Source organism: Gallinula chloropus (assembly GCF_964237585.1).
Source record: "Gallinula chloropus genome assembly, chromosome: 2".
Classification (NCBI taxonomy): Eukaryota; Metazoa; Chordata; class Aves; order Gruiformes; family Rallidae; genus Gallinula; species Gallinula chloropus.
Genome location: NC_140086.1, coordinates 96,807,916 through 96,831,487, shown reverse-complemented (window position 1 = coordinate 96,831,487; position 23,572 = coordinate 96,807,916). Strand labels below are relative to the sequence as shown.

The 23,572-nt window shown below is 42.1% G+C and overlaps 1 protein-coding gene across 1 annotated transcript in view; it reads right to left on the bottom strand.

Moving 5' to 3' along the window:
- Positions 1-220: 220 nt before the first annotated feature.
- KDM1B (lysine demethylase 1B) overlaps positions 221-23,572 on the bottom strand; it is a 29,526-nt gene continuing 6,174 nt past the window's right edge. Inside the window, exons 5-21 of the mRNA XM_084260420.1 lie at positions 23,213-23,324; positions 22,383-22,499; positions 21,368-21,406; positions 20,057-20,261; positions 18,795-18,979; positions 17,787-17,963; positions 16,419-16,493; positions 14,979-15,116; positions 13,386-13,557; positions 12,261-12,388; positions 10,089-10,220; positions 9,287-9,361; positions 5,767-5,883; positions 4,852-4,977; positions 3,256-3,378; positions 1,242-1,394; positions 221-458 (exon numbers count right to left, since the gene is read on the bottom strand). Coding sequence (XP_084116546.1) covers positions 375-458; positions 1,242-1,394; positions 3,256-3,378; positions 4,852-4,977; positions 5,767-5,883; positions 9,287-9,361; positions 10,089-10,220; positions 12,261-12,388; positions 13,386-13,557; positions 14,979-15,116; positions 16,419-16,493; positions 17,787-17,963; positions 18,795-18,979; positions 20,057-20,261; positions 21,368-21,406; positions 22,383-22,499; positions 23,213-23,324 — 2,158 coding nt within the window. The 3' untranslated portion in view covers positions 221-374. The remainder of the gene's footprint in view (positions 459-1,241; positions 1,395-3,255; positions 3,379-4,851; positions 4,978-5,766; positions 5,884-9,286; positions 9,362-10,088; positions 10,221-12,260; positions 12,389-13,385; positions 13,558-14,978; positions 15,117-16,418; positions 16,494-17,786; positions 17,964-18,794; positions 18,980-20,056; positions 20,262-21,367; positions 21,407-22,382; positions 22,500-23,212; positions 23,325-23,572) is intronic.

Below are 23,572 nucleotides of genomic sequence, written 5' to 3'. Positions count from 1 at the left end.
CAGCACTTCCAATGCCGTGTGCTAACTTAGTCCTGGTTTAACCTAACCTTCTGCAATGAAGGTTTACAATAGCACGACTGGAGCCACACAGAAGAGGACTCTCAACAAAAGTTCTACTAGTTACTCTGTGGCCAGGGACTGACTCCAATGTCTCTGGTGGTAGTAACACCTTAGCTGGAAAAAACAGCCCAACCGCATCAGGGCCTAAAAGAGAGGGGGGGGAGAGAAAGAGGAAAAGGACGATGAAGATTTTATCTTCAGGTACCATGTACTAGTAAGTACCACTTAGGAAAAAGGCAGCAAATAGGAAACTTGAAGATAGTTTTACCCACAGAAAACAAAAAAATAGATCTATAAACACAAAATTTCAGTACTTAAAATGCTGCTATTTTGCTCGCTTCTCGAACCCCACTCAAGTACGCTCCCGTGACGGTCTGAGGAAAGTGCCTGTTTGTGGCCTGCGTTTAAAAGAAAGAAAAAAGTTAATTGTTTCTGGGAAATTATTAGAGCAGCCAGCATTTCAGTTTAGAAGATCAGGTTTGTTTTCCTTAAGATTATACCAACATTTTACAAAGCAATGTAAAACTTCTTAGAAACTATTTAGGAGAAAAACCTTTAGGATTTTTAGCAAGTTCAAAGTTTGAAGCACATCAACTAGCAAAGCCAGCAGTCTGCTTTGCTCCCTGCACTTGAGCGGGGCAGGTGAGTTCTGTTTCAGTACAGAAAGCACCTATATTCCACCAGCAGCGTGTACTTGTTACGTTACCCACACACGGAGGAACAGAAAGAGATTTTAACCAGAAATACAAGTGGATGGTAGAGTCTTGTCATGTTCTGCCAAAGTCTTGTGGCTTTTTTTTGCTTTGTTTTTAAATTGGCAGGAAGCAGCAATGCTGAGGTACTGACAGGCTGACTCCTGTTCTTACTTCTGCCCTCACAGTGGTTCCAAAGAATGTTTATCGATACGGTCATAGGCACTTTATATATATATTTTTATATATATATAAAAACACCATGAGGTTATGCAGTTCACTCCTGACCTGAAATACATGGCAGACTTTCCATGCCCAGTAATAATACTATGAATAAAGAGGGGTCTGTGCCAAAAATCAAGAACTACGCGCGTGTTTGTGTAACACAACACTTACACCACCAGATTAGTGGTGTTTGCTAGCAAAGGGCTGTCTTTCCTAAGAAACAGTTCCCCAGTAACCTTAACAGTCAGTAACAACCATACTTACTTCACCAGCAAAGAAAATTTTCCCTTGTATGTCTTCAGCTATGATGTCGTAGGCTTCGCCGCTGCCCCCCGTTTTCACAAAGCTGTACGCCATCTGCAGCCAGGGGTCTTTGCTCCAGCCCGTGACAAAGAACTTCACTGGGTCGGGAACCTCCTGCGTAATGGAAATGAGAGATGTGCACTGCAAGGAAAAACTCGTCACCATGTAACTTTTTCCTTGGTTTCTTGTCATCTTCGGAGTATGCAGGAGTGTTACAAGGCAGATTAGATCACATCCCAGAATTTCATTCCAATTTTGTGTTTTACACTATTACCCACAAAGATAACTTTGCCTGATAGACCTGCCTGGTGTCTGAAACATCACAGTGCACTATTCCCAATGCAACGAAGCTGGGTATTATTAAATATGGCTTATGTGTACATTCCTTCCTAAGTAAAAAGTATCCTAAAAATACATACATTCTCTTGCAAATAGAGAAAGTACCAACATCAATGTCACATTTGTATGTAGACTGTAAGCACTTCTTAGCTTGGTAAGGCATGATGCTTTGCTACTTCTGGATTGTTAAATCTCAAAATGTCATCTTAATTTTGGAGATAATTACATTACCTCATTTTCAAGCCAGCTTTCTGATTTTAGTTTCAAGGAGAAGATAAAAAAATCCCCCAGAAAATCATAAAGAGTCTGTAGCTAAGCCATGACAGCTATACTGTGTATGTTCTGTCACGTTACAGCATGCAACCATCATAAAACTCTACCAAAAAGAACCTGGGTAACAATTGTATGAAGATTTAGTTAACTACAGCTGTGTCTTAATTTGAGGGGCTTGTGACAGGTAAACAGAAGCACTCTTGGCTGCCTCTTACCCACCGTGTGGTGGCAACAAAGAGATTATTCCATTCAGGTAGTGCCTGAGAGACTGAAGCTCAAGCAACAAAGACAATGGTTAGCCAAGTATGGCAAGTTTCACAGGCACCCCAGAAGAAGTTCTGGTACCCCCCTGGAATCTGCCTTGTCTGAGCATCCCTCTGCACTGTGGACAGATGACTGAAATTAACAACTGCTGTAAACCAGGGAGGCAGACATGGAAATCGCTCTCCTAGACTAGGGTGGCACGAAAACCAAAGGCCTGTTTGCTACTTCTACACTCTCATGAGATCAAAATAGCAGGTATGTGGGTGTACATTGCACGTGACTCTGGTAACGGGAAAGCCATTACCAAAAGTATGTGTTCTAGGAAAAATCAGGCTTTCATCAAATGCCAGTGTTTCTCCAAGACCATTATTCCAAACATCTGAACCATCAGTAAAACTTGGGAGATCCCCCATAAACACTAACACAAGCATTCCTTGGGATTTAACTGGCATGACTGTCTACAGAGTGGAATGAATACAAGTAACACTGCTAAAGCACAGGCTTCTGCTGACCCCAGACTTCTGGTTTTCCTATCAGGTTTTACACTAATTGTGAGCTGGGGGAAGAAAAACAAGCCAAATTTTTTCCTTTTTTTGTTCAGGATGTAGGGCCCTTGATAGATCATTTTGCTTGTACCTCCACCTCATGACAGCTCAGGAAGGGTTGTTTCTTGTTAGAAAAGTTAGGGATTGGTTTGGGGGTGCTGTAATTCCAGTTGCTTTTTACGTGGAGGGGTGGGGGAGTGGGGAATCACAGCCACATTCGTCTAGCTTAAAGTTTTCATGATGTATTGGAAGTGACCAAAACCAAAAAGTTTGGAAAACAAGACATCTGCTTTCAAGGATGGCATTTCATTTCTGGTTTTTGATTTGTTACCATTTTCTTTCAGACAGATATAAGAGACTTCAGTTCAGATTCTCCACATGAGACCAAACATGGTGTTTTTAGTATATCTCAAAAGGAAATTTATTCCCTCATACTGACACAAAAGTAGTTTAAAATGTCAAAGGTTTTCCTTTATATCATGAAGTAAGAGAGTCAAAAGCTTTACACCTGTTGGGAAGTTAAATATTACCATGCTAAAAGAGCCTTCTCTTACCTGCTCCTTAAACAGCTCTCGAAGTACAGTCATACACTGCTGCAGAACTTGTTTATCATCTAAATTCTTAATGGTTGTCACAGCATCTCCAGTGACCACTGACATTAAAATGCTTTGTTTGCCCTAGAACCAAGACATTAGCATATGAGATTATTTTGAAATTATTAGGTGAAATAGTTCTTGAAGAGTGCCTTTCAACTCGTACTGACAATGAGATTTTCAACTGTAAAGCAACTTTTGTTCTAGAGGGAAAATCAGTTTGATTTCTTAAAGGGTGCATAGTCTACAGTATTTATTATTGAATTACTGCTGTCCTCTGATGTCCTGCCCACAGATCTGTGTTAAGGTCAGCCCCTGATTTCACTGAAAACTTTAAAGGCTGCACAAAAAGATTTGATATTTATAGTATTACTCTTTGTGATAAACTTCTTAAGCTGCAGTTCCAGGCCAAAATTCTACCTCAGCTCTACTCCAATTTCAAAAGATGGTAACAAAGAGAGATAAGTTTCATTTCTAGTTAGCTGTATTTTGGATTAGGCCAGTGCTAAGGTCTTACCAGCAGATTCTGGCCCAAGAAATGAAAGCTCAGTTCTGCTGCTGCTTCCTTCCACTTCAAGAAAGCTGCTGCCACTCAGAAGTTTCAAAAATGAAGTGGTGACTACAGAACAGCACACAGATTCTCAGCTCTGTTAAAGAACAGTCCCTCTCTTGTTTATGTAAGGTGGTTCATCTGTTACTAATCTTGATAGCCAGCAGAGAACAGCTACCAGGGAAATCTAAGAATTCTATCTAGTGCCTCTGGACAGCACCAGCACACTGAACCTCATGTAGAATGAGCTCAAAAATACTGAAAACTTCTTTAAGGAAATTCATAATCCTTAAGGATGTCTGTATCCACAGATATTGCAGTAACAGAGCACAATCTTCGTGGGATGGAAGAAGCTGTAAGGTTAAAAATGGCCTTTTCATTGCTGCCAATGAGCAATGAAATAGTAAGCAAGGGTTGCTGTAAAAGCATGGAAAGGTAAGATATGAATGTAATGTGTCTGCTTGAAACTGGAAGGGAAGAGAAGCATCATGTCAATACACTAGTTTGAATGTGCTTTGAAATCCATAAGTTTGGGACTGACCCTACAGACCTCAGTTTCATACAAAAACTAAACCTACCGTTTCTCTTCTGCTGCCCTCCATAGTTACTCAGGGTAGTGCAAGACATAGTGTAATCAAGCCAGCATGAACTTTTATCAGGATTTTTAGCTGATGTAAATAAGAGGAAAGAAATCCTGAACTGGAAGGGACTAGTATACTTTTTCCCATATTAGTACATCTATAATCAGGTGTTACAGAATTGTTTTCAAGACAGTTTGAGAATAGAATCATTAATTTGCTTGTATATTTGCATCTGAACGTAGGAAAACATTCCCATTTACAACAGCAAACTGTCAGTCAGCTTTTTCTTGGTAAATACTACTGCTTCCACTTTTGCCAGTTGCCAGAGGGGGCAGAAGAAAACTTTCACTGTTAAGTAATTATTGTGCCTGGATTCCAAACTGAACTTCTGAAGGGCCGACAGAGAATACAGATGGCATGTGATACCTCTGGATCCATGTCATAGAATACACTGAAGAGCCCACGTTGGCTAGAATTGGGTGGAATGTGACCAAAAAAATCGGCTCCTTGAATTTTACTGTCCCAAAATCTGTAAGGAAACTCCAAGGCAATCTACAGAGAGAGAGAGAGAGAGAATGAGAACATTTCATACCATCAAACTCGTAACTGGACATGTTCTTTTTCCCTTTTCCACTCAACTAGAGACACTTAGTTCTATGAGAGGGTCTCAACAGAGAATATATGGGCCTGTTGTCCAAGAGAGACTGAGAAGGAAACAAAACAGCTCAAATTCACAATGGAATTCACTGTGGAGAATGCTCAAAGAATTCATCAGAATGTGTATAAACCTGAGGTAGACCTTGGGAATCCCCATCTTGTGTGTAGGGTTTCTGAACCTTGCCTCTAAATTTCCACATTATTGCACTCCTGTTTCTGGCATTACTTCTGCTACTGTTTTGTTCTAAGCACACATCTTGGGGATCTTTTCAGGAGAGGCTGGCATTTTGCACTGGAAAAACGTAGGAGACCATATGCTGGTCAAATAGCAACTTTGACTATTCTTCTGAAATAGTTCACATGTTTATTACATCAAAAGGAGCTGGAATAAGCATATTATTAGAATTTTGGAAGATCTAAGCCAATCACGAAGGTTTGCTCCAATTTAGGCACACAACATTTAAGCTGTGAAATGAGATTGCAAACGAGTTTGTCTTTTTTTAAACCCCATTTAAATTGGGAAAGCGAGAAAAATAACTCCATGTGATCCCTGATAGCAATTTGCTCTTCTGGGGTAGTGTATATAAGTAAAACCAAATGCTTAATCGAACTTCAGACACACTCAGCAAAAGCAACAGACAAAGCAGACAATGCTTTTACTAAAAACCCCATGAAATTATTTACCTTCTCAATGACTCCTGCTCCCAAACTATTAATGGCCTTGATTTTTTTTTCTGACAGTGGAGGATTAAACTGAATGGCATTTTTCTGAAGAAGGGCCAGTGGAATGGTCACCAAAACCTGAAAGAAATAATTAGTCACAACAGCAGCAAAAGCTGAATATTGCACATAAGAGTCACAGCATCTTTTTAATCACCTTGGTTTATTCTTATAGGGTGCAGAGTAATACTCAACAGACATCTCTGTATTAGTGTCTGCTTTCACTACACATTAACAGGAAACATGCCCTGCTTTCAGGTGAAAACAAATCCTACTTTCAGGCAGGATTCCTCCCCCTCTACTCTGCCCTGGTCAGGCCCTACCTGGAGTATTGTGTCCAATTCTGGGCTCCCTGGAATGAAAAGGACAGGGACTTGAGAGAGTCCAAAGAAGGGCTACGAAGATGATTGAGGGCCTGGAGCATCTCCCCTATGAGGAGAGGCTGAATAAGCTGGGGCTGTTCAGTCTTGAGAAGACTAAGGGAGAATCTAATTAATGTCTATAAGTATCTTAAGCAGGGGATGCAGCGGAAAATGGCCAGCCCCTTTTCAGTGGTCTGTGGAGACAGGCCAAGGGGCAATGGCTGCAAGTTGGAGCACAGGAAGTTCCGCACCAACATGTGGAAGAACTTTTTCACAGTGAGGGTGACAGAGCCCTGGGACAGGCTGCCCAGGGAGGTGGTGGAGTCTCCTTCTCTGGAGATATTCAAGACCCATCTGGATGCCTATCTGTGCAATATGAGCTAGGGAGCTGCTTTGGCAGGGGGGTTGGACCCGATGATCTCTGGAGGTCCCTTCCAGCCCCTACGATTCTGTGATTCTGTAGTCTGTTGAATTGCTTGTGTAAGAGTGGCTAACGATGCTACTAATTTTAATCCTTCCTGTAAATTACAGTCAGTGGCTCTCAGATCAACAAAACTGTCTGACAGGAGATAAAATGTCTGTTGTTCAAGTTTGGCTTTTCTCGCCTCACAGGTCTCTCTAAAATATGCTCAGTAACACCGCTGATGTCAATCCAACCTTGATCAAGTGTTATGTATCATTTTAAAAATTACTAAAAGCTGAATTGCCCAACATGGAGGAGGTGGGGATACATACAGAGAGCAGGGAAGACTGGGAAGCGTGGGCTGCCCAGGCCTGCGCACCAAACGGGAGTATCTTAACGTGGCAGCTTCACGTGCTGAGCGGGGTAACGCTGAGCAGGGAAGGGAGCCAGAAAATGGAACTGCCACTTCACAGCCCAGGTAAAACTGTCTTGGCTTCACATCCTTAGTAGGCACGTTACAGTTCTTAGCTCTTCAAACCAACTAGTACTCAGAACTCAAGCGTGCTCAATGAAGAACAGGACATCTAAATAGGGGTCACTGCAATATAGATGTGTTTTCATCTTTGAGTGGGAAGAAGTTGGGCTAAATAATATTCTAAATAAGACAAAATGGACGTGGCCCTATCTGTTAATGTGAGAAGCTGTGGCAGTCCAGTGAACTCCACACTGACTGGAAAAAGGAAAAAATAATGCCTCTTTTTAAAAGGGTAAAAAAGGAAGACCCAGGGCATTACCACCTGGTCAGTCTCACCTCTGTGTCCAGCAAGATCATGAAACAGATCCTTCTGGAAACTAGGCTAAGGCATATGGAAAATAAGGAGATGATTGGTGACAGCCAACACAGCTTCACGAAAGGCAAACTGTGCCTGACACAATTTTGGCGGCCTTCTACGATGTAGTTACAGCACTGGTGGAAAAGGGAAGAGCAAGTGATACCATCTACCTGGACTCAGGCAAAACATGTGACACTGTCCTGTATGACATCCTGCATGATGTGGATTTGACAGATGGACCACAGTAGATGAGGAATTGGCTGGACAGTCACGCTCAAAGAACTGCAAGTAATGGCTCAATGTCCTGAGTGGAGACCAGTGACAAGTGGGGTTCCTCAGGGGTTGGTATTGGGACTGCTGCTCTTTAACATCTTTGTCAGCGAAACGGACAGTGGGACTGAGGGCACCCTCAGCAAGTCTGTCCATGCCACCAAGCTGCATGGTGCAGCTGACATGCTGGAGGAAAAGGGTGCCATCCAGAGGGACCTTGACAGGCCCGTGCAAACCTCATGAAGTTCAGCGAGGCCAAGCGTGCAAGGTCCTGCGCACGGGTTGGGGTAACACCAAGCACAACTACAGGCTGGGTGGAGAACCATTTAACAGTTTTGTCTTGAAGGGACCTTGAAGATCATCTAGTTCCAACCCTCTTGTTCAATGGATGATTGAGAGCACCACTGAGAAGGAGGACTTGGGGGTGTTGGTGGACAATAAGCTCAACGTGACCTGGCAATATGCCCTTGCAGCCCAGAAAGCCAACTGTGCCCTGGGATGCATCAAAAGCAGCATGACCAGCAAGTTGAGGGTCCTAGAGTAAAGCTGGAGAGGGACTGGTTACAAGGGCATGGAGTGATAGGACAGGGGGAATAGCTTTAAGCTAAAGGAGGGTAGGTGTAGATTTGATATTAGGAAAAAATTCTTCCCTGTGAGGGTGGTGAGGCACTGGCACAGGCTGCCCAGAGAAGCTGTGGCTGACCCCTCCCTGGCAGTGTCCAAGGCCAGGCTGAGTGAGGCTTTGGGCAACCTGGTCTAATGAAGGGTGTCCTTGCCTATGGCAGGGGGTTGGAACTGGATGGTCTCTAGAGTCCCTTACAACCCAAACTCTTCTATGATTCTGTGTATTGTGGTTAATATTGTTCTTTTGTTCCCTAAAATCTTTCATAGAAACAGAATCTGAGCTGGAGGGGACTCATAAGGATTATCAAGTCCAACTCCTGGCTCCACACAGGGCCAGCCAAGTCAGCATGTGACTGAGAGCATCATCCTGATGCTTCTGGAACTCAGCCAAGCTGGGTTCTGTGACCCCTTCCCTGGGGAGCCAGTTCCAGTGCCTGACCACCCTTTCAGTAAAGAACCTCTTCCTAATATCCAACCTAAACCTCCCCTGTCACAGCTTCATGCTGTTCCCACAGGTTCTGTTGCTGATCACCAAAGAGAGGAGGTGGCTCCCGGCCCCTTTGCTCCCCCTCGTCAGGAAGCCGTAGGCCATGATGAGGTCTCCCCTCAGCCTCCTCCAGGCTGAACAAACCAAGGGACTTCCAGCCTCTCCCCTTAAGACTTCCCCTCCAGACCCTTCACCATCCTTGCTGCCCTCCTCTGGACACTCTCCAATATTTTTATGTCCCTCTTGTACTGTGGTGCCCAAAACTGCACCCAGTACTGGAGGTGAGGCCACACCAGCGCAAGGTAGAGCAGGACCAGCTGGCAGTGCCGTGCTTGCTGCACCCCAGGCTACAGCTGGCCCTCCTGGCTGCCTGGGCACACTGCTGTCAACCAAGACCCCCAAATCCCTCTCAGTGTGGCTGGTCTCCAGCATCTCATCCCCCAGTCCGTATGTGCAGCTAGAGTTGCCCCTTCCCAGGTGCACAATCTTGAAGCACACTGTGTACCTTTTGTGTTGTCCACACTGTTCCATCTGCAGTAGTGACCTGTACTTCTTCACCAGAATAGTCGATGCTCTGTACCTAGTGAGAGACAAATTGAAGAAGGTTATACCAGACACTCTACATGCAATGCACATTCAGACAAGAGTAGCTACCATCGCACCACTCTGCCAGCCAGAAACTGAAGAACAGATTTTTCCTTAGAAATGTTGAAATTAAAAAAAATATCCTCCAGGGAAGCTGAAAGAAAAAACCCATCATGAATCTAACCTAAAAGCTCATCATCATATCGAAGTACTGAACTTCTTGAGCATGATTTCCAGAAATGGTATGGGGTGTTCACTAGTAGAGAAAGCAAGCTTGTCAACATTACAGGTAGCAAATAACAGTATTTTTTAACAGTCAAGTTAAAAGGAGTTGATTTTTTTAGTACCTTGAATACAGAATACCTGTATTCAATAATTTTTTTAATACCTGTGAATACAGAATTCATAAAATACTGTGATTAAATTGGTTGCGAATTCTAAATTTGTTCTCCCTCCTAGGATGCAGAAATCCAGCTGTTTTCAGTATCACAGGTTGAATACAGAGTTAATCCATGTTATCAGCAGCAACATCAATAGTTTCATTTCTTATCAGTCAAAAGCCTAACAAAAAAAAACATGCTGAAATGATCCTCTTTTCTTAAAAGACAAGCCAAAATAATCACAGGCACAGGTTCTGCCTCATCCAAAAGATTACAAAGGGTAATCTTGGGTGCTTCAGAGCAATGTAAGCCAGGCACTGCCTCAAGGTTTTCCATACTCACCGGGGAATTCAGCCGGATGTCCAACCCTTCCGCCAGCTTATCGATCACAGTGGAATACCCCACGGTCAGGAGCGTGTGGTCCCCAGCAAACTGGGCAAAAAACTCGTTGTGGTCCCATGAGCGCGCAGATACCTGTGGGCAGGGCACAACCAGCTGTCTTTACTGGCAAGGCGACACGGGGAGTAGCAACAGCCCCACAGAGCACAAGCAGCTACCCCAGTTCCCTTGACAACTTGGGGAAAAAAAGGTGTATCGCCAGGGCGAGCGGCAGCGCTGACAGAAGCAAATGGCTGCTTTACCCAGGGCCGCTATACAACATGAGCATTGCTGGATTAAGAATGTTCATAAAACAGGCTGGTCATCAGCAGGTAGTTTATAGTTCTGCTAGGTGAAGAAAAGGAGGAAAGTGTGAAAATTCAGGTGTTTTGTGGTGCATTTATTTTGGGTTTTCTGTCTCCAGCAAAGAAATCTGATTTTACAGCCAGGAGACTTCAAGTAAAAAGGGAAATATTTTTATTTCCCAACACAAAGGGGAAAATAAGATAGAAAAGAAAATGTCAATGAAATTTTTTTGCCATTTTGGGATTCTTCCACGGTATCTTTCCTTGACCTTCTCCCCCATCCCTGTGAACTCAGTAAAACAGTAATATCTGCACTAAGCAATCACCACTTAACAGCAAAAAACATGAAGCAATTCTCAAACTGCTATTCAAATGCCAACTCCTACCACCACAGTTGCATTTACTTAATATTTTGATTTTTAAATTGAAGGTAAGATATATTTTATCATCTTTCTCATTTCCCCTGGCTGCTTGTGAAATGTGAAAGCTTGACATAGCGAAATATTTTCAAGTGGCTGCCTGGTATAGCATTGTCTTGCAGATTTCTTACGTGCTTCTCAGTTCAGATCAGATTTGTGCATCTGCACATACCAATCAGCTGTCCCATTAGCATAGTACAGTTGACCCTGAATATCTTTAACCCAAGCAACAGGACTGAGTGAATAACACACTGCAAACATCATCATATTTTGATATTCCCTGGACCTGCTTGGTTAAAGTTGAAGTCACAAGGAAAGCCAAATATCACATAGTCAACAGAATACCTAGGAGTGGTGAGCTGGGGCCCACCATCAGCGTGTTGGAACACTTCAGAAGTTAAATGCATTTATTCTCAAGATACCTAGCAAGGTAGAGAAATACCTCAGTTTTTAAACACAGAACTGAGAGCCAAAAGTCACACGCAACATCTGAGGAAGAGGAACTCTCGCATCAATCCTATCACCCAGCATATCAGGAAAATCCCCTACTCCACCTGTCGTGGTTTCACCCCGGCTGAGGGCCAAGATCCACGCAGCTGCCTGCTCCTTAAAGGAAAAGAGCAGGTTAAAGGGAAGAGGGAAGGGGGGTGAGAAGTAAGGGAAGGGAAAAGGAAGAGAAAGGGGCAAATAACCCCAAGATCAAGAAATTAAGAGGCCCGTGGGTTGGGATAAGGATAGTTTACTAAGATAACAGAAAGATACAATGTAACAGTACTAACAGGACTTCAAAGCAAAATATATGAAGCTGTTGATACACAATGCAGTTTCTCACCAAACCACACAACTCAGGCCGTGCCACCCAGAGCCGTCCCAGAACCCGACCGTCCCCCAAGAACCGCGCGTCCCGGAGCCGCCCTTGTTCTTCCTCCCGTCAGCCCCCGATATCCTGGGCAGGACGTAACTGACGTGGAATACTCTCTTTGGTCAGTTCGGTCACCTGTCCTGGCTTCGCCCCTCCTTTCTCATGAAGAGCTGAGAAAGTCCTTGACTGTCTGACAGCAATTAACAACATCAGGGTGTTATCAGCAGTACTCCCATTTTACTCTCAAACACAGCATTCATCTGCTGTTACAAATGAAATTAACTCCATCCTGACCAAAACCAGGACACCACCACACCATGTTCTGTCAACTTCTGTATTGAAGAGGATCTCAATGGAAACATCATAAATTTCCATCAGTGCTGGAATTTAGGTCTCAGTGCTTTTAGAGGGCAGGTTAGGGGTGTAGGGACAGTTTAGGGATAGCTCATTCTTCCGCTGGGGCCATGGGATGGATCTGCTGACTTCTCAATGTTACCTCCAATCCTATTTTGGAGCTCAACCACCTCAGAACACAGCTGTCAAAACCCACCTGAGAGAGATTGCTGCCACAGGCATACTCCAGATTACTGAGGTGGAACTGTAGTACTTTTTCTTCCAGCTCACTGAACTGGATACCGGACTCCTGAATAAAGGCTTTATAAATCTCTTGTATTTTTTCTGTGAAAGAACATGTTTAAAATAAGAATATATCATGATGTGTCAGAAAGTCCTACTGCATTTCAATATGCTGCTCTCAGGATTGCTAAGTTGCACTAAGATGTTTTTCTTCTCATAGAAAAAAAAAACCCACAAGATCTTTCCGGTGATAAAGTACAACTTTGTTGTTTAATCACAGGTTTCCCTTGTACAATTTTCTTCAAAAAGGAAACACACATTGCTTCAAGAAAAAAAATAAAAAGAGGTTATAATGATTTACAAGAAAAAAAGAACCACCACACTGTGAAACAACAGTACAGCTTGGCTAGCAAATTCAGACATGAGGGAAATTGTTTAGTTATCACCAGTATACAGTTGAAGATATTTTCAAGGAAAATATACAATGAAGTGCAAATATTATTTCATTTTTACAAAACCAGCAGGGCTGAGAAATTTGATTCAGGGTTTGCTGAAGAACACAGGAGTTGCTAATTCTTGTCTTACAGAATCCACACTGGAAAGATCTGGGAGGCAGACATTTCTGAGCAAGTTTATTTTTTGTTGCCTGCACGCTGTAAGTGTGGTAGGAGGCGTTACCCATGGAGACAGCACTATTCTTAGGCTTTGATCAGGCTCTTTTTTAGACAGATTAGTTAAAAATGCAGGAGCTACAGCTAGCTATGGCCTGCTCCAGCAAGAAGCAAGTCTTTTGAACTCTAGTGCTGCTGGTTATACTGAAAAAGCTACCTCATGAAAACAAGACACTACACCAGAAGTCGTACGATATTATAAAAGCCTTCAATTTAGGCGTCCTTGAGAGTAACAAGTGACACTCTGGTCTGTCTGCATATGGTAGTCAATCTCCCTTTGTCCTCCATAAAGCCAGGTTATCACTTTTGGACCTGAGGCCAGATGCACAGCTATATGCTTTTAAAAATGTCTGATATAAAAGCCAATTTAATATAAAACTCTAGGAACGCAGCCAACATCTTCCCTTTGCAAGTCATCTCCCACTTACCACCAAGGGGAACATCTTGATGTTGGGTTTTATCTTTTCTCCACTCAGAAACAACATCTAGGATGGCATTGAAATGGAAGTCCATGCGTTTATCAATAGTGGGATCTGTTATCCTTCCCCCTTCTTGGATCAAGTCACATTTCTCTCCTAGTTTGTGCATTTTAATGCCAAGCTTAAGAAAAAAAAGAAAGACATTTTATTACTTTTTATATATGACAAAACACAGTGCCTGATCTGCTGGAAGGTATTTAAAGGAGAATCCTTCAGATTTAAAGGATGCCACTTAAATCTGAAGTGGAACTCACATTAACTCAAAACTCTTTCCCTCCTAGAACTGGAATACCAACAACCATCTATCCATTAATTGTCCACAAATCATTGTTCCCTACTCTTCCATACTCTTTACCAGGGATTCCCAGAAACCTCATCTGCAACTTTGCTGTCAGGCCAGACATTAGTTCTGGTGATCAAACAGGATGAACCAGCCTCCTTCAATTCTACTTCACCTCTGAACCACCATTAAAATCAGTTATTTTCTACGGGTTTGTGCTGCCTGGACTGACAGGAACTGAGTACACATCACTTGCCAGTTATCAACAATTTAATTAACAAACCAACAGTGAAATTGTTTTGAATCAAACCTAGTATTGTGTTCTGCTTGTCCAACTTCTATAGAACACACTGCAGAGCTAAGTTAGAATAAAGATGATTTTGTTCTACAGAGTTGGTCTAGAGAAAATAGCACAAATAGGGCATTAACTTCTTCTTGGGACCTTGTTACTGAGGGTGCTCCAGGGTTTTTCAGCTACCCTCACATCTCTCTAGGCTGGTGGTCCCCACTGCAAATCTCTTCAAAGGTATACTCTGAATGGAAGTGGACACCAGATGACCACCGTTGGTATTGGCACCCAGTGTGCATTCAGAAGTCATTGCTCCTCACCTCAGAACTAAAAAAAAAATATATTTAATTCTTCATGACACTCTAGGGCACTAAACAGTTAGAACTGCAGCATGGGGTGATCTGCATTTCTCTCTGAATAAAATCCATACTCAGGTTCCACTTGGAGATACTCAACTTCCTGCCCCAAAAAAACCCCAACCCAAACCAAAAAACAAAATAAAATAAGACAACACAAATGAACTGCAGGGTGTCTGCATCAGTATTGTTACACATACTCAACTTGTGCAGAACTGAGCTAGAAATAGGCTGAGGAGAAGCAAATCTGTCATAGAACTATGTATTACCACATAGCAATAGCCTCCCACAGCAAAGCCTTTCTCAGCTCTAAGGAAGTCTGCCAGGGACTTTTTACATTACTGTCTCCAAAAAAGGGGGGAAAAAGTGTTTCCCTCTGGTCCTGAAGCTGGAGCTGCCTTGTTTTTCTTCACATAATGTGCCCAAAACCATTCTACAGTGCTTCTCTGCCCCCACTTGTTATCAAAGACAGAATACCAACACGGAGTTTACTTACAACACAGAGCCCTGTTCCAATCGTGCCACGAAGGACCCCCACCCTTCCCCAGCTGCCCAAACCTGGCTTAAACGACCACCTTTCCACTAATGATAATGCATGACCACTGCAGGGAACCCACTTGCTCACACATTAGTGCCATTGGGTTGTTGACACATCCATTGACGATTTGTGCACCTCTCCCAACAGTGACTCCTTTGAAGGTCTTATCGTCCCACACTCGGCCACCGATTCTGTCCTTGGCTTCTAAGACAATGACCTATGGCAGAATGCAGTTCAGTAAATCATAAGATTATATTAAACATATCTGCTTGACTCCAGAGCAAAGGGGAAAATAAACCACAGAAAAACCCCAAGCAGTCTTAACAATCTTAACACTTTTATTTTCCTTCATGGATATAGTTCATTTATGCATTTAAATTGTCTTTTAAATGTTACCCTATGGGATATACACATCTAAAATAACATTACTTTAAGCAACAACCCTATCAAAAATAAGCTGCCTTTTAAAAAAACTAAAGACCCATTCAAGAAATCTCAAAGTTGGAGCTGAAGGTATGCTACAGGGTATTAAAACATAATGATCTGGGTGCAGTGTCCCTCTGAGAAACTCCATAAACCTTCTGGAGAAACGTATTCCTGGGATATTCCCAGAACCCCATTCTCATGTATTTCCACCACTCATACATACCTCTTTAGCATCCACCACTTGTCACAGATAGACAGGGGATACTAGACTGGGTGTATATCTGACTGAATATGTTTACTCTTACTTATTTATCTATTCTATTTTTTAAAAAAGTCCTTTTAGAGAAACTCCACCTCTCCAGAAGAGTAGACAGCAACAGCATGTGTGTATATACATGTTTTATATATTTAAAACAAAGGTCCTGCCAGTTGATATTCATCTATTTTACTGGAGGGCAGCTTTCCACAGGACTTGATATACAAAAAGGTTGCACTGCAATTGGCTATGTAGCAACCAAAGAATTGAGTTCATGGGGCTGGAGGAGTCAGGGTTTCATTTAAAAATATATATATTCATTTCCTTAAATGCAAACACTCTGTGTGTAAAAAGTCCCACAGATTCTCATACGAATACACTGATGTGTAAAATTATGTCAACGTGTAAACGCTGTGAGATCACATGGTCAATGATAAATATGAAGGGAAAGGTAAATACATGTGATTTGCTTGTTTTTAACAAGTCACAAGTACAGTAAAGTGCACAAGTGAAAGAAAATTTTACCTCATTTAAACCACCATCATTTACAGTCCTGTGATTTGGACATGAATACCCGTGTCTCACCATTCCTCCCAACCCAAGTATACATAAAATATTAAACTGCATGCTTTTGTTGAATTTTACATACAAATAAATGTTGTTTTTCAACAGCAACAGCAAATTTACTAAGTAAACCCACAGATTTTACAAATTAATTAGGATGCCCAATACATAAATGTGTGTAGCAAGAATGTAATTTTTTATCATTTTGATAAAGAATTCTTTCAAGGCAGAGGAAATCTTATTTTTTAAGCAGTGCACTCTAAAGTTTCTTACCTTAATTCCAAAGTTGTGCAGCTGCCGGGCTGCTGCTAATCCTGCTGCACCAGCCCCAACAATAATGACAGATTTCTAAAAACAATAGAAGTTTAAAAATATATATTTAAACTAAAATAGAAATTACCATTACACACTTTATCTTCTTCCTCCTAAAGTTAAAAGTACCTGTAGGTTTCAGAAGTCTAGGCTCTCTTGTCCTCTGAGGTAATCAGCAATAACTTTCAAATATGATAGTGCATTTCATATAGAGAAAAGATCAGCTGTACCTTTGAAAATAGCTACAATTTTAAGGACTTTAAAAGCAGACATCTCAATTTCCTTTAACTGAAACTGCTGAAGATATCAGTCAAGCAGCAAAATCTAACCAAAGTTACCAGACAAGAAACGCACCTTGTAATGATTTCAATCACAGGTTGGGCTGACCAGTAAGAACAGTAACAAATCAAAACCATATACAAGTAGAGTTTCCAAATAAAAATCAACTTACAATTTTTAGGGGACAGGCTGAAAGAACTAATATATTTTATTATAAATATCTGAAGTGTGGGAGACAGGGAGAAATAGCCAGCCCCTTTTCAGTGGTCTGTGGAGACAGGACAAGGGGCAATGGCTGCAAGTTGGAGCACAGGAAGTTCCGCACCAACATACGGAAGAACTTTTTCACAGTGAGGGTGACAGAGCCCTGGGACAGGCTGCCCAGGGGGGTTGTGGAGTCTCCTTCTCTGGAGATATTCAAGACCCGTCTGAACGCCTATCTGTGCAATATGAGCTGGGGAGCTGCTTTGGCAGGAGGGTTGGACCCGATGATCTCTGGAGGTCCCTTCCAACCTCTGTGATTCTGTGATATTCCACACAGAATACATTAATTTGTTAAGTTTCCATGTGCTGTCAGGCAAACTGCTGGCCATAAATATGTACCCTTTAATCATAGTTCTTACAAACCAGTATGGAGTAGGAGTTTCCTCACCTACAGAGGCAGATGTGTATGACAAGATTACGCCATGAGAAGAACCTCAGTGTATTGTATGTATTTCACACAGTTCTCAACCATCTGAAAAGCTCATGGGAGACAAAAGGGCTCATAGGGAGCTTCATTGGAAGCTCGTAGTCCTTTGGACTAAATTTCCTAGTTTTTAGTGGCAACAAAAAACCTTGCTGGGAAGAGTCCCATGTCTGCAGTTTCCATAACCACTGAAGGCAGATGAAAACCAAGTGAAAAACATGCAGTGTGTTTACTTTTATCTGCAGTTTTTACATCAACTTGTAGTGGCAGGTAACGAGCAAAAATATCCAGAACGAAAAAGTACGACAAGGACCACATAGTCTTACAGAGCTACGGACAGAGGGATTATTACAGCCACTTACATTGTGGTATTCCTTAGGAAGGAGATACTGGTCAGAGCTGACCGATAAAATCCCCGTGTTAATTAGCCCTTTCCTCGTCATGAAGTAAAGGATCCTCTCCATTTCCTGTACACAGCGAATACGCACCAGCCCCCGAACGATGATGTGATGGATGCATTTCTGAGGGGTGAGAGCCTCCTGCAAAGGAGAAGCAAAGAACAGCAAGTGATGGTTTTCTGATGTTCTTTGTCTTTCATGCATTTACCTACCATTTAATCTGTAAACCAAATGGAAAAAAATAATTAGGCTTCTGAGAACATTTTTAAAAGTTTTGTGGAAGTTTCTTGCTAGACAGCTTTGCACAGTAAGGTAATGATTTATTAAGCTAGATCAAGATGGAATAAAAGCAAATGAGTCTACAACATGCTCTCACCAACTCCAGGATGTGCTCCATTAGCACAGGAATTATACTGAAATGCAGCCCTGATTGCCAAATGGATCTATCTGGTGGCAATACTTGCAATGTCATTCCAGTAAAATCCATTACAAATTTGGCATCCCAAATAAAATTTTAAAAAGATCCATATCAAAAAACTTCAGGTAAATACTGACATCAGTATCTGAAAGCTTCAGTATGTGAAATTCCAGCAATTCCACTGAAGGCAGTGTCATAGAATTAGCGTAAGTAGAAAGACAATCACTTCCCTGTCCAACACTCATATGAAAAAACCTTGTAAAGTCCCCCCAAATCCTGTTTAGAAACATTCAAGCGTCCCTCAGAGTTAGTAGCTGGAAAGAGTTGAGTTGTAATACTTTTAAAACTTTTCTATTTTATGGCAAAATTAGCTCCCAGGCATTAAAGCTCAAAAAACCCCCATCCAAACAAAATACAAACCACCCAAAACACCAAAACACCAGTCAGTCTTACAATGGATTTTCAGAAGGATGGGAGCAATCTTTGCTCCACATCCCCAAAAAGCAGCTGTTATTTCTAAAGAAACAAATTAGCTATTAGCATCTCTTTCTTACCTTGCAGTTTGTGTACCACAGAGCCAAAATCAGGTTTCTCAAAGCCAAGTACATGGTAGGGTCTCGTGAATATTCTGGGAACTCATAGAGTTCATCCAGTTCCATGACATCTGGCCTCACACAAAGTGCTTTCCCACATTCATTGGGCTGGTAAAAAGGCTGGAAATACTTGTTCATGCCTGCAACTGAATAAAGACAAAGCAAGAGCTAGTCATATTCCATCCTATCTTCGTTGTATCCTTTTCCCTTTAAGATGACCTCACACAGATAAACAAGAAATGAAGCTCTCCAACCTCTAGCCACCTTCAGAATTATTTCTCTTGTCTCTCCTACTGCAATTAATTATTGTCCTGCTGCCTAACTGATGGATACATCTTGGATCTATCAGAGCTTAAGTTTTGTCAGAGAATTAGTACGTGCCCTCAGATGCCGTAACAAGTCCAGCAAGGAACAGGAGGATCTAAACTCAAGTCAAAGGTCTAGCATTGCTGTATGGGTTCATGAAGTCCTCTGAACCCCTTTAGTTTTCAACTTCCAATGCTGCCCAGAGTGGACAGTAACTAAAAATAATCACCTTCCATGTGCACTACTGGTAGCTCTGTGTAATGAAGCTTTCTGTTTGTTAAGCAGATAAGTATCAGTTGAATAGATGAGCAGATTTATTTTCAGCACCTAAGGAGAGCAAAGCCTGCTAAGATATCACAGAAACTGAACTTTCATCAGAGCACTCACTCTCTCTGAGCCAGTATCGAGGTGTATCAATAAGGATGAGTCTGGGAATCCCGAATTACCTTGCTCCATGCCTGACCTATTCTGTGGGTCTGCGCTCCCAAGCTGTCAGCCTCAGAACTGTCTTTAGCAAAAAAATTAACCTAACCTGAATCTGAGTGCCTTAAAAAAAATGAAGTCCCCAAGATGGTTTGTTTTCATAAATCTTCATTCCCTTAAGAATGCAATCAATCTTTAAGTACCTGAGTGTACATTTCTCATTTCTGTAAACAAACAACAGATGGTAAACAAAAAGCCTATGCAGTCTGTGCTTACTGTCCAAAGAAATGCCATACAAAATGTATTACCTTTGTCTTACCAACGAGTAAAGTGCATCAAAGAAGTACAGAGGCAGTCACACAGAAAGCATCTATTAGTGCTGAGAACAGAACCAGCATTTCTGAACCAGGAGCATCATGTGCCTTATAAACTCACTTACAAGACAAAATTTATCACACCTATTTAAGCAACAGAGCCCTGCAGATGGCCCTTACCAGTCAAATTAGGCACGCTCTTTAAGTGCTCTAACTTCACAAGGTTGGATTCACCAGGTAACCGATTAGTGCTGGTACAGGATGGACTCATGCCCACGCAGTCTGGATAATATGCAGCTAGAAAGGGAGCTGCCACACTGTCTTTCAGCAAAGGAGGGAGTATGAGCATGGAGTACCACCAATGGTCTGAAACTTCAGCCACTCTCTGGCCAAGCGGAAAAGTGAAGGAAAGAGGGGAGAAGAGAACACGTCAGTACTTTTGAAAACGTTGGAAAATGAACCAATTCCCCCCCCGCCCTCCAAAGCTGAGACCAAAGTGCACGAGAAGTACCAATCTCAGAATTGCAAGTCATAAAGACATTTTCTCTCCCTCTTTCCCCTTCCTCAGCCTGACACAGAAAACCTGTAGTGTTAACCTCTCCCTCAGAAACAGAGCTGAAACTTCACAAACTCCACACCCAGGTGGAAAGCAAACAGATGGAGCATGCCAGGACAACACATCTCTGCCTTATCAGGCTCTTTATCGAACATTCAGTTGTTTATGCATCCAGAAATCTGAACTCAGAACGAAGTCTGCACTAAGCAATCAATTTAATGCAGGTTCTGCTATCCCCTGCTCTCAAAGACCTTCTGAAAGCCTAGCAAGCGCTAACAGTTCGGCCTGCATTTACTAATCACACATGCAGTCTGGAAACACAGAGCTCCTGTGAGAGCCAGCAGTGAGCCTGAACAGGGTTCCTGGGATAGAGGCACCTCGTGTATGCTTGCCAACACTGGCTTACAGAACATCGGATCACACTCGCTCTGAAATGCAGGGGGGGGGGTTATGTGATCACAGGCCCGTTGTAACACCAGCGTACGTCAAGTCTGGGTTTGTATTGTCAGGGAGAGGGGAGAGAAAGCGCGCTTGGATCGCTCGCGGTCTTGAAAAAGAGGAGGCTAGCTGGGCTAAAGATAGGCACCACCTGAAAGACAGGGAAATTTCAGGATGGGGAATTTCACTGCAAAGCTGGCAACTGGATACTGTTTTGCCTGATCAAAAAGTGAGAATTAGGAGGATACCTTGAATCACAGACCACAACTCCAAGATACCACGAGCCACTTGAAAACTAACTGGTATGGTGTGGGAAAAGAGGAAAGAGATGAGAACGTAGAAGGCCCTAGGTTCTGTTGCAAGCAGTGCCTGAGTGTTTCCTGAGCGAAACGCCTTCATATCAGCATAACTGGCCAAAGGAAAAGGGAAGAAATACTCTGTGCTTTAAGATTGCTTTCATGTTCTAGGACAAACGAGGAGGAACAGCCACTACTCACCAAGTCCTCAGGCATGGAACACTGGTCCGAGCCCTCAGTCTGAAAGGAAAGCGAACGGCATCAGAGCTGTGCTTAAGGTGGACAGCAAAAATTAAATGTAAAACAAAGCAATCTGTCTACAGCATAGCTTTTTTAAAATTAAAAAACAAACCATGAATGTATTTGTGTTAGCCTTCTGAAACAGACACAGCTATGTTAGTAAAAATAAATAGGAGAGAAATGCTTAGTTAAAAACCTCAACACACCATAAAGCAAAAATGCCCCAGAAAAGGTTTGTTATTTTTTAAGTTAGTTTCTACTGATATGTATTAAAATACTGATATGTATTAAAATACATATCCTGGTCCATGAAATGGAGTGGAGCACTAGAACAAACAAATGGGGAGGGAAAAAATTTTATAAAAAATTCTGGAAATATCCCACATTTTCTAGAGACACTCTTCCAGTCCAGACTATACATAAACAGAAGGTTTTTTGTTCATTTTAAGACTATCTTTATCACAAAGCTTCAAGATTAAATGCTGACCCTTCTGATTTTCATATGGTCACTATTTCCGTATTACGATCTTAGATTCTATGGCACTAGAAGGGACTCTTTCAAATTCCAGGACTTGTCTTCACTCTTAAGCTGAAAGTTTTCATGTAAATAATAAAAGCTCACTGAGCTTTGCAAATGCTCTCGTCAGTAACAAAGTATGGCAGAACAAAACCAAAATAACCATTTTGGTGTCTGTTTTGTACATGCTGATAACCTTTCCATAGCTCTGGAATTAGCCAGATTTTACAATTAACTCTGCAGACAAAGATATTCCAGGTATTTCTTTCTTGACATTCCCACTCAGGAACAAAAAAGTCCAAACAGGATGTAGGCCTGTCACCGCGCAGCACTCTATGCCATGGGAAAAACCACTGTGGCATTAGGAAACATTAAGCAGGAAACAAAAAGTTGTTAATGCCTGGGAAGGAGCATTACCAACTTGTTAGTTTCGATAGGAGCAAAGCCCTTCTGTGTTACCTTGGTAGAATTGTTCAGTTTCATACCACATCTGTAGGTTTTTGCGATTTGCGGTGTCAGCTGGATTTCCTTTGTCAGCTGACGCCATTTCCCACAGTCCGGCTTTGTGCACTGCACCTGAAGTCAAAAATACAAACATGTTTTTACTTGTTGCTGTCTGATTACAGATAAGATTAATGAAGCAGAACTAACCCATTTGAACGGAGTGAGAGGTGAGGAAGTTGCCAATTGTAACTGTTAAATTCCTTCTCCTGTAATCCTCGGGTGGTAAGACAGACATTTGCTATACCGAAACCTTGTACCCATCTGACTGAGTTTCTCTACAGACCTCCAAAATTAATTCAACACCCAGTTACTATGGTCTCCAGTGGGCTTTGCAAGCATTACTGCAAAAACACGTTGTTCACCACTTCAAAAAACAACAACAAAAACCACCACCACCACCAAACTTCCTTCCAGGCCTGTGTCTCTTCTGCCACTCTCTTCACTAGTAAAATACGAAAATCTGTTTTGGAAGTCTTTCACATGTACTTTCTTATAGCTGGCATGTTCCCTTTTCCCCACCAAGTCTTATTCAACCCGAACTTCATGCACCTTAGCTGCTACTTCACTGAAAAACAACGGAAGGTTGTTCTTGGGGGGGGTGTGGAGAAGGTCTACCACAACGGAGAAGCCTATCAGAATTATTATCTTTTTCCACCGCCCTCTAAGGCTCGAAAACCCCCCAAAAAACTCAGCTGATCTGCTGCTTGTATATACAGTATCAGAAACTCATATCAGAACATCACATCAACATATACCCTCTTAAATACATCATCCCTCCATCTTACCCAGTAAGGGAGCTGTTGATCAGCCATGAAGGCTTTTGGACTGGGCTCACTTTTGCCATTACTTGTCCAAATCCTTTTCCAGGCAGTGTATTTCTCATAACCATCTTTATGGCTAAAAAAGAGAAAACAGCAAGCAGTCAGAAAATTTAGTATCTAGCTCACTGCAAACAGCAGTTATTCTAAAATTAAACATTTTTATGAAGAATAAGGCTGTAGAGTCTCCTATATTTTTCCTGTTGAACAAAGAGAAAGTCAGGGTTCTTACGATAGCAACACATTGCATGCTGACCGCTGCACCCCTCTTGATCACAGCTCACTTTCCGGTATCTAAGGCTTGGAATGAGTCACAGGTACCGCTGA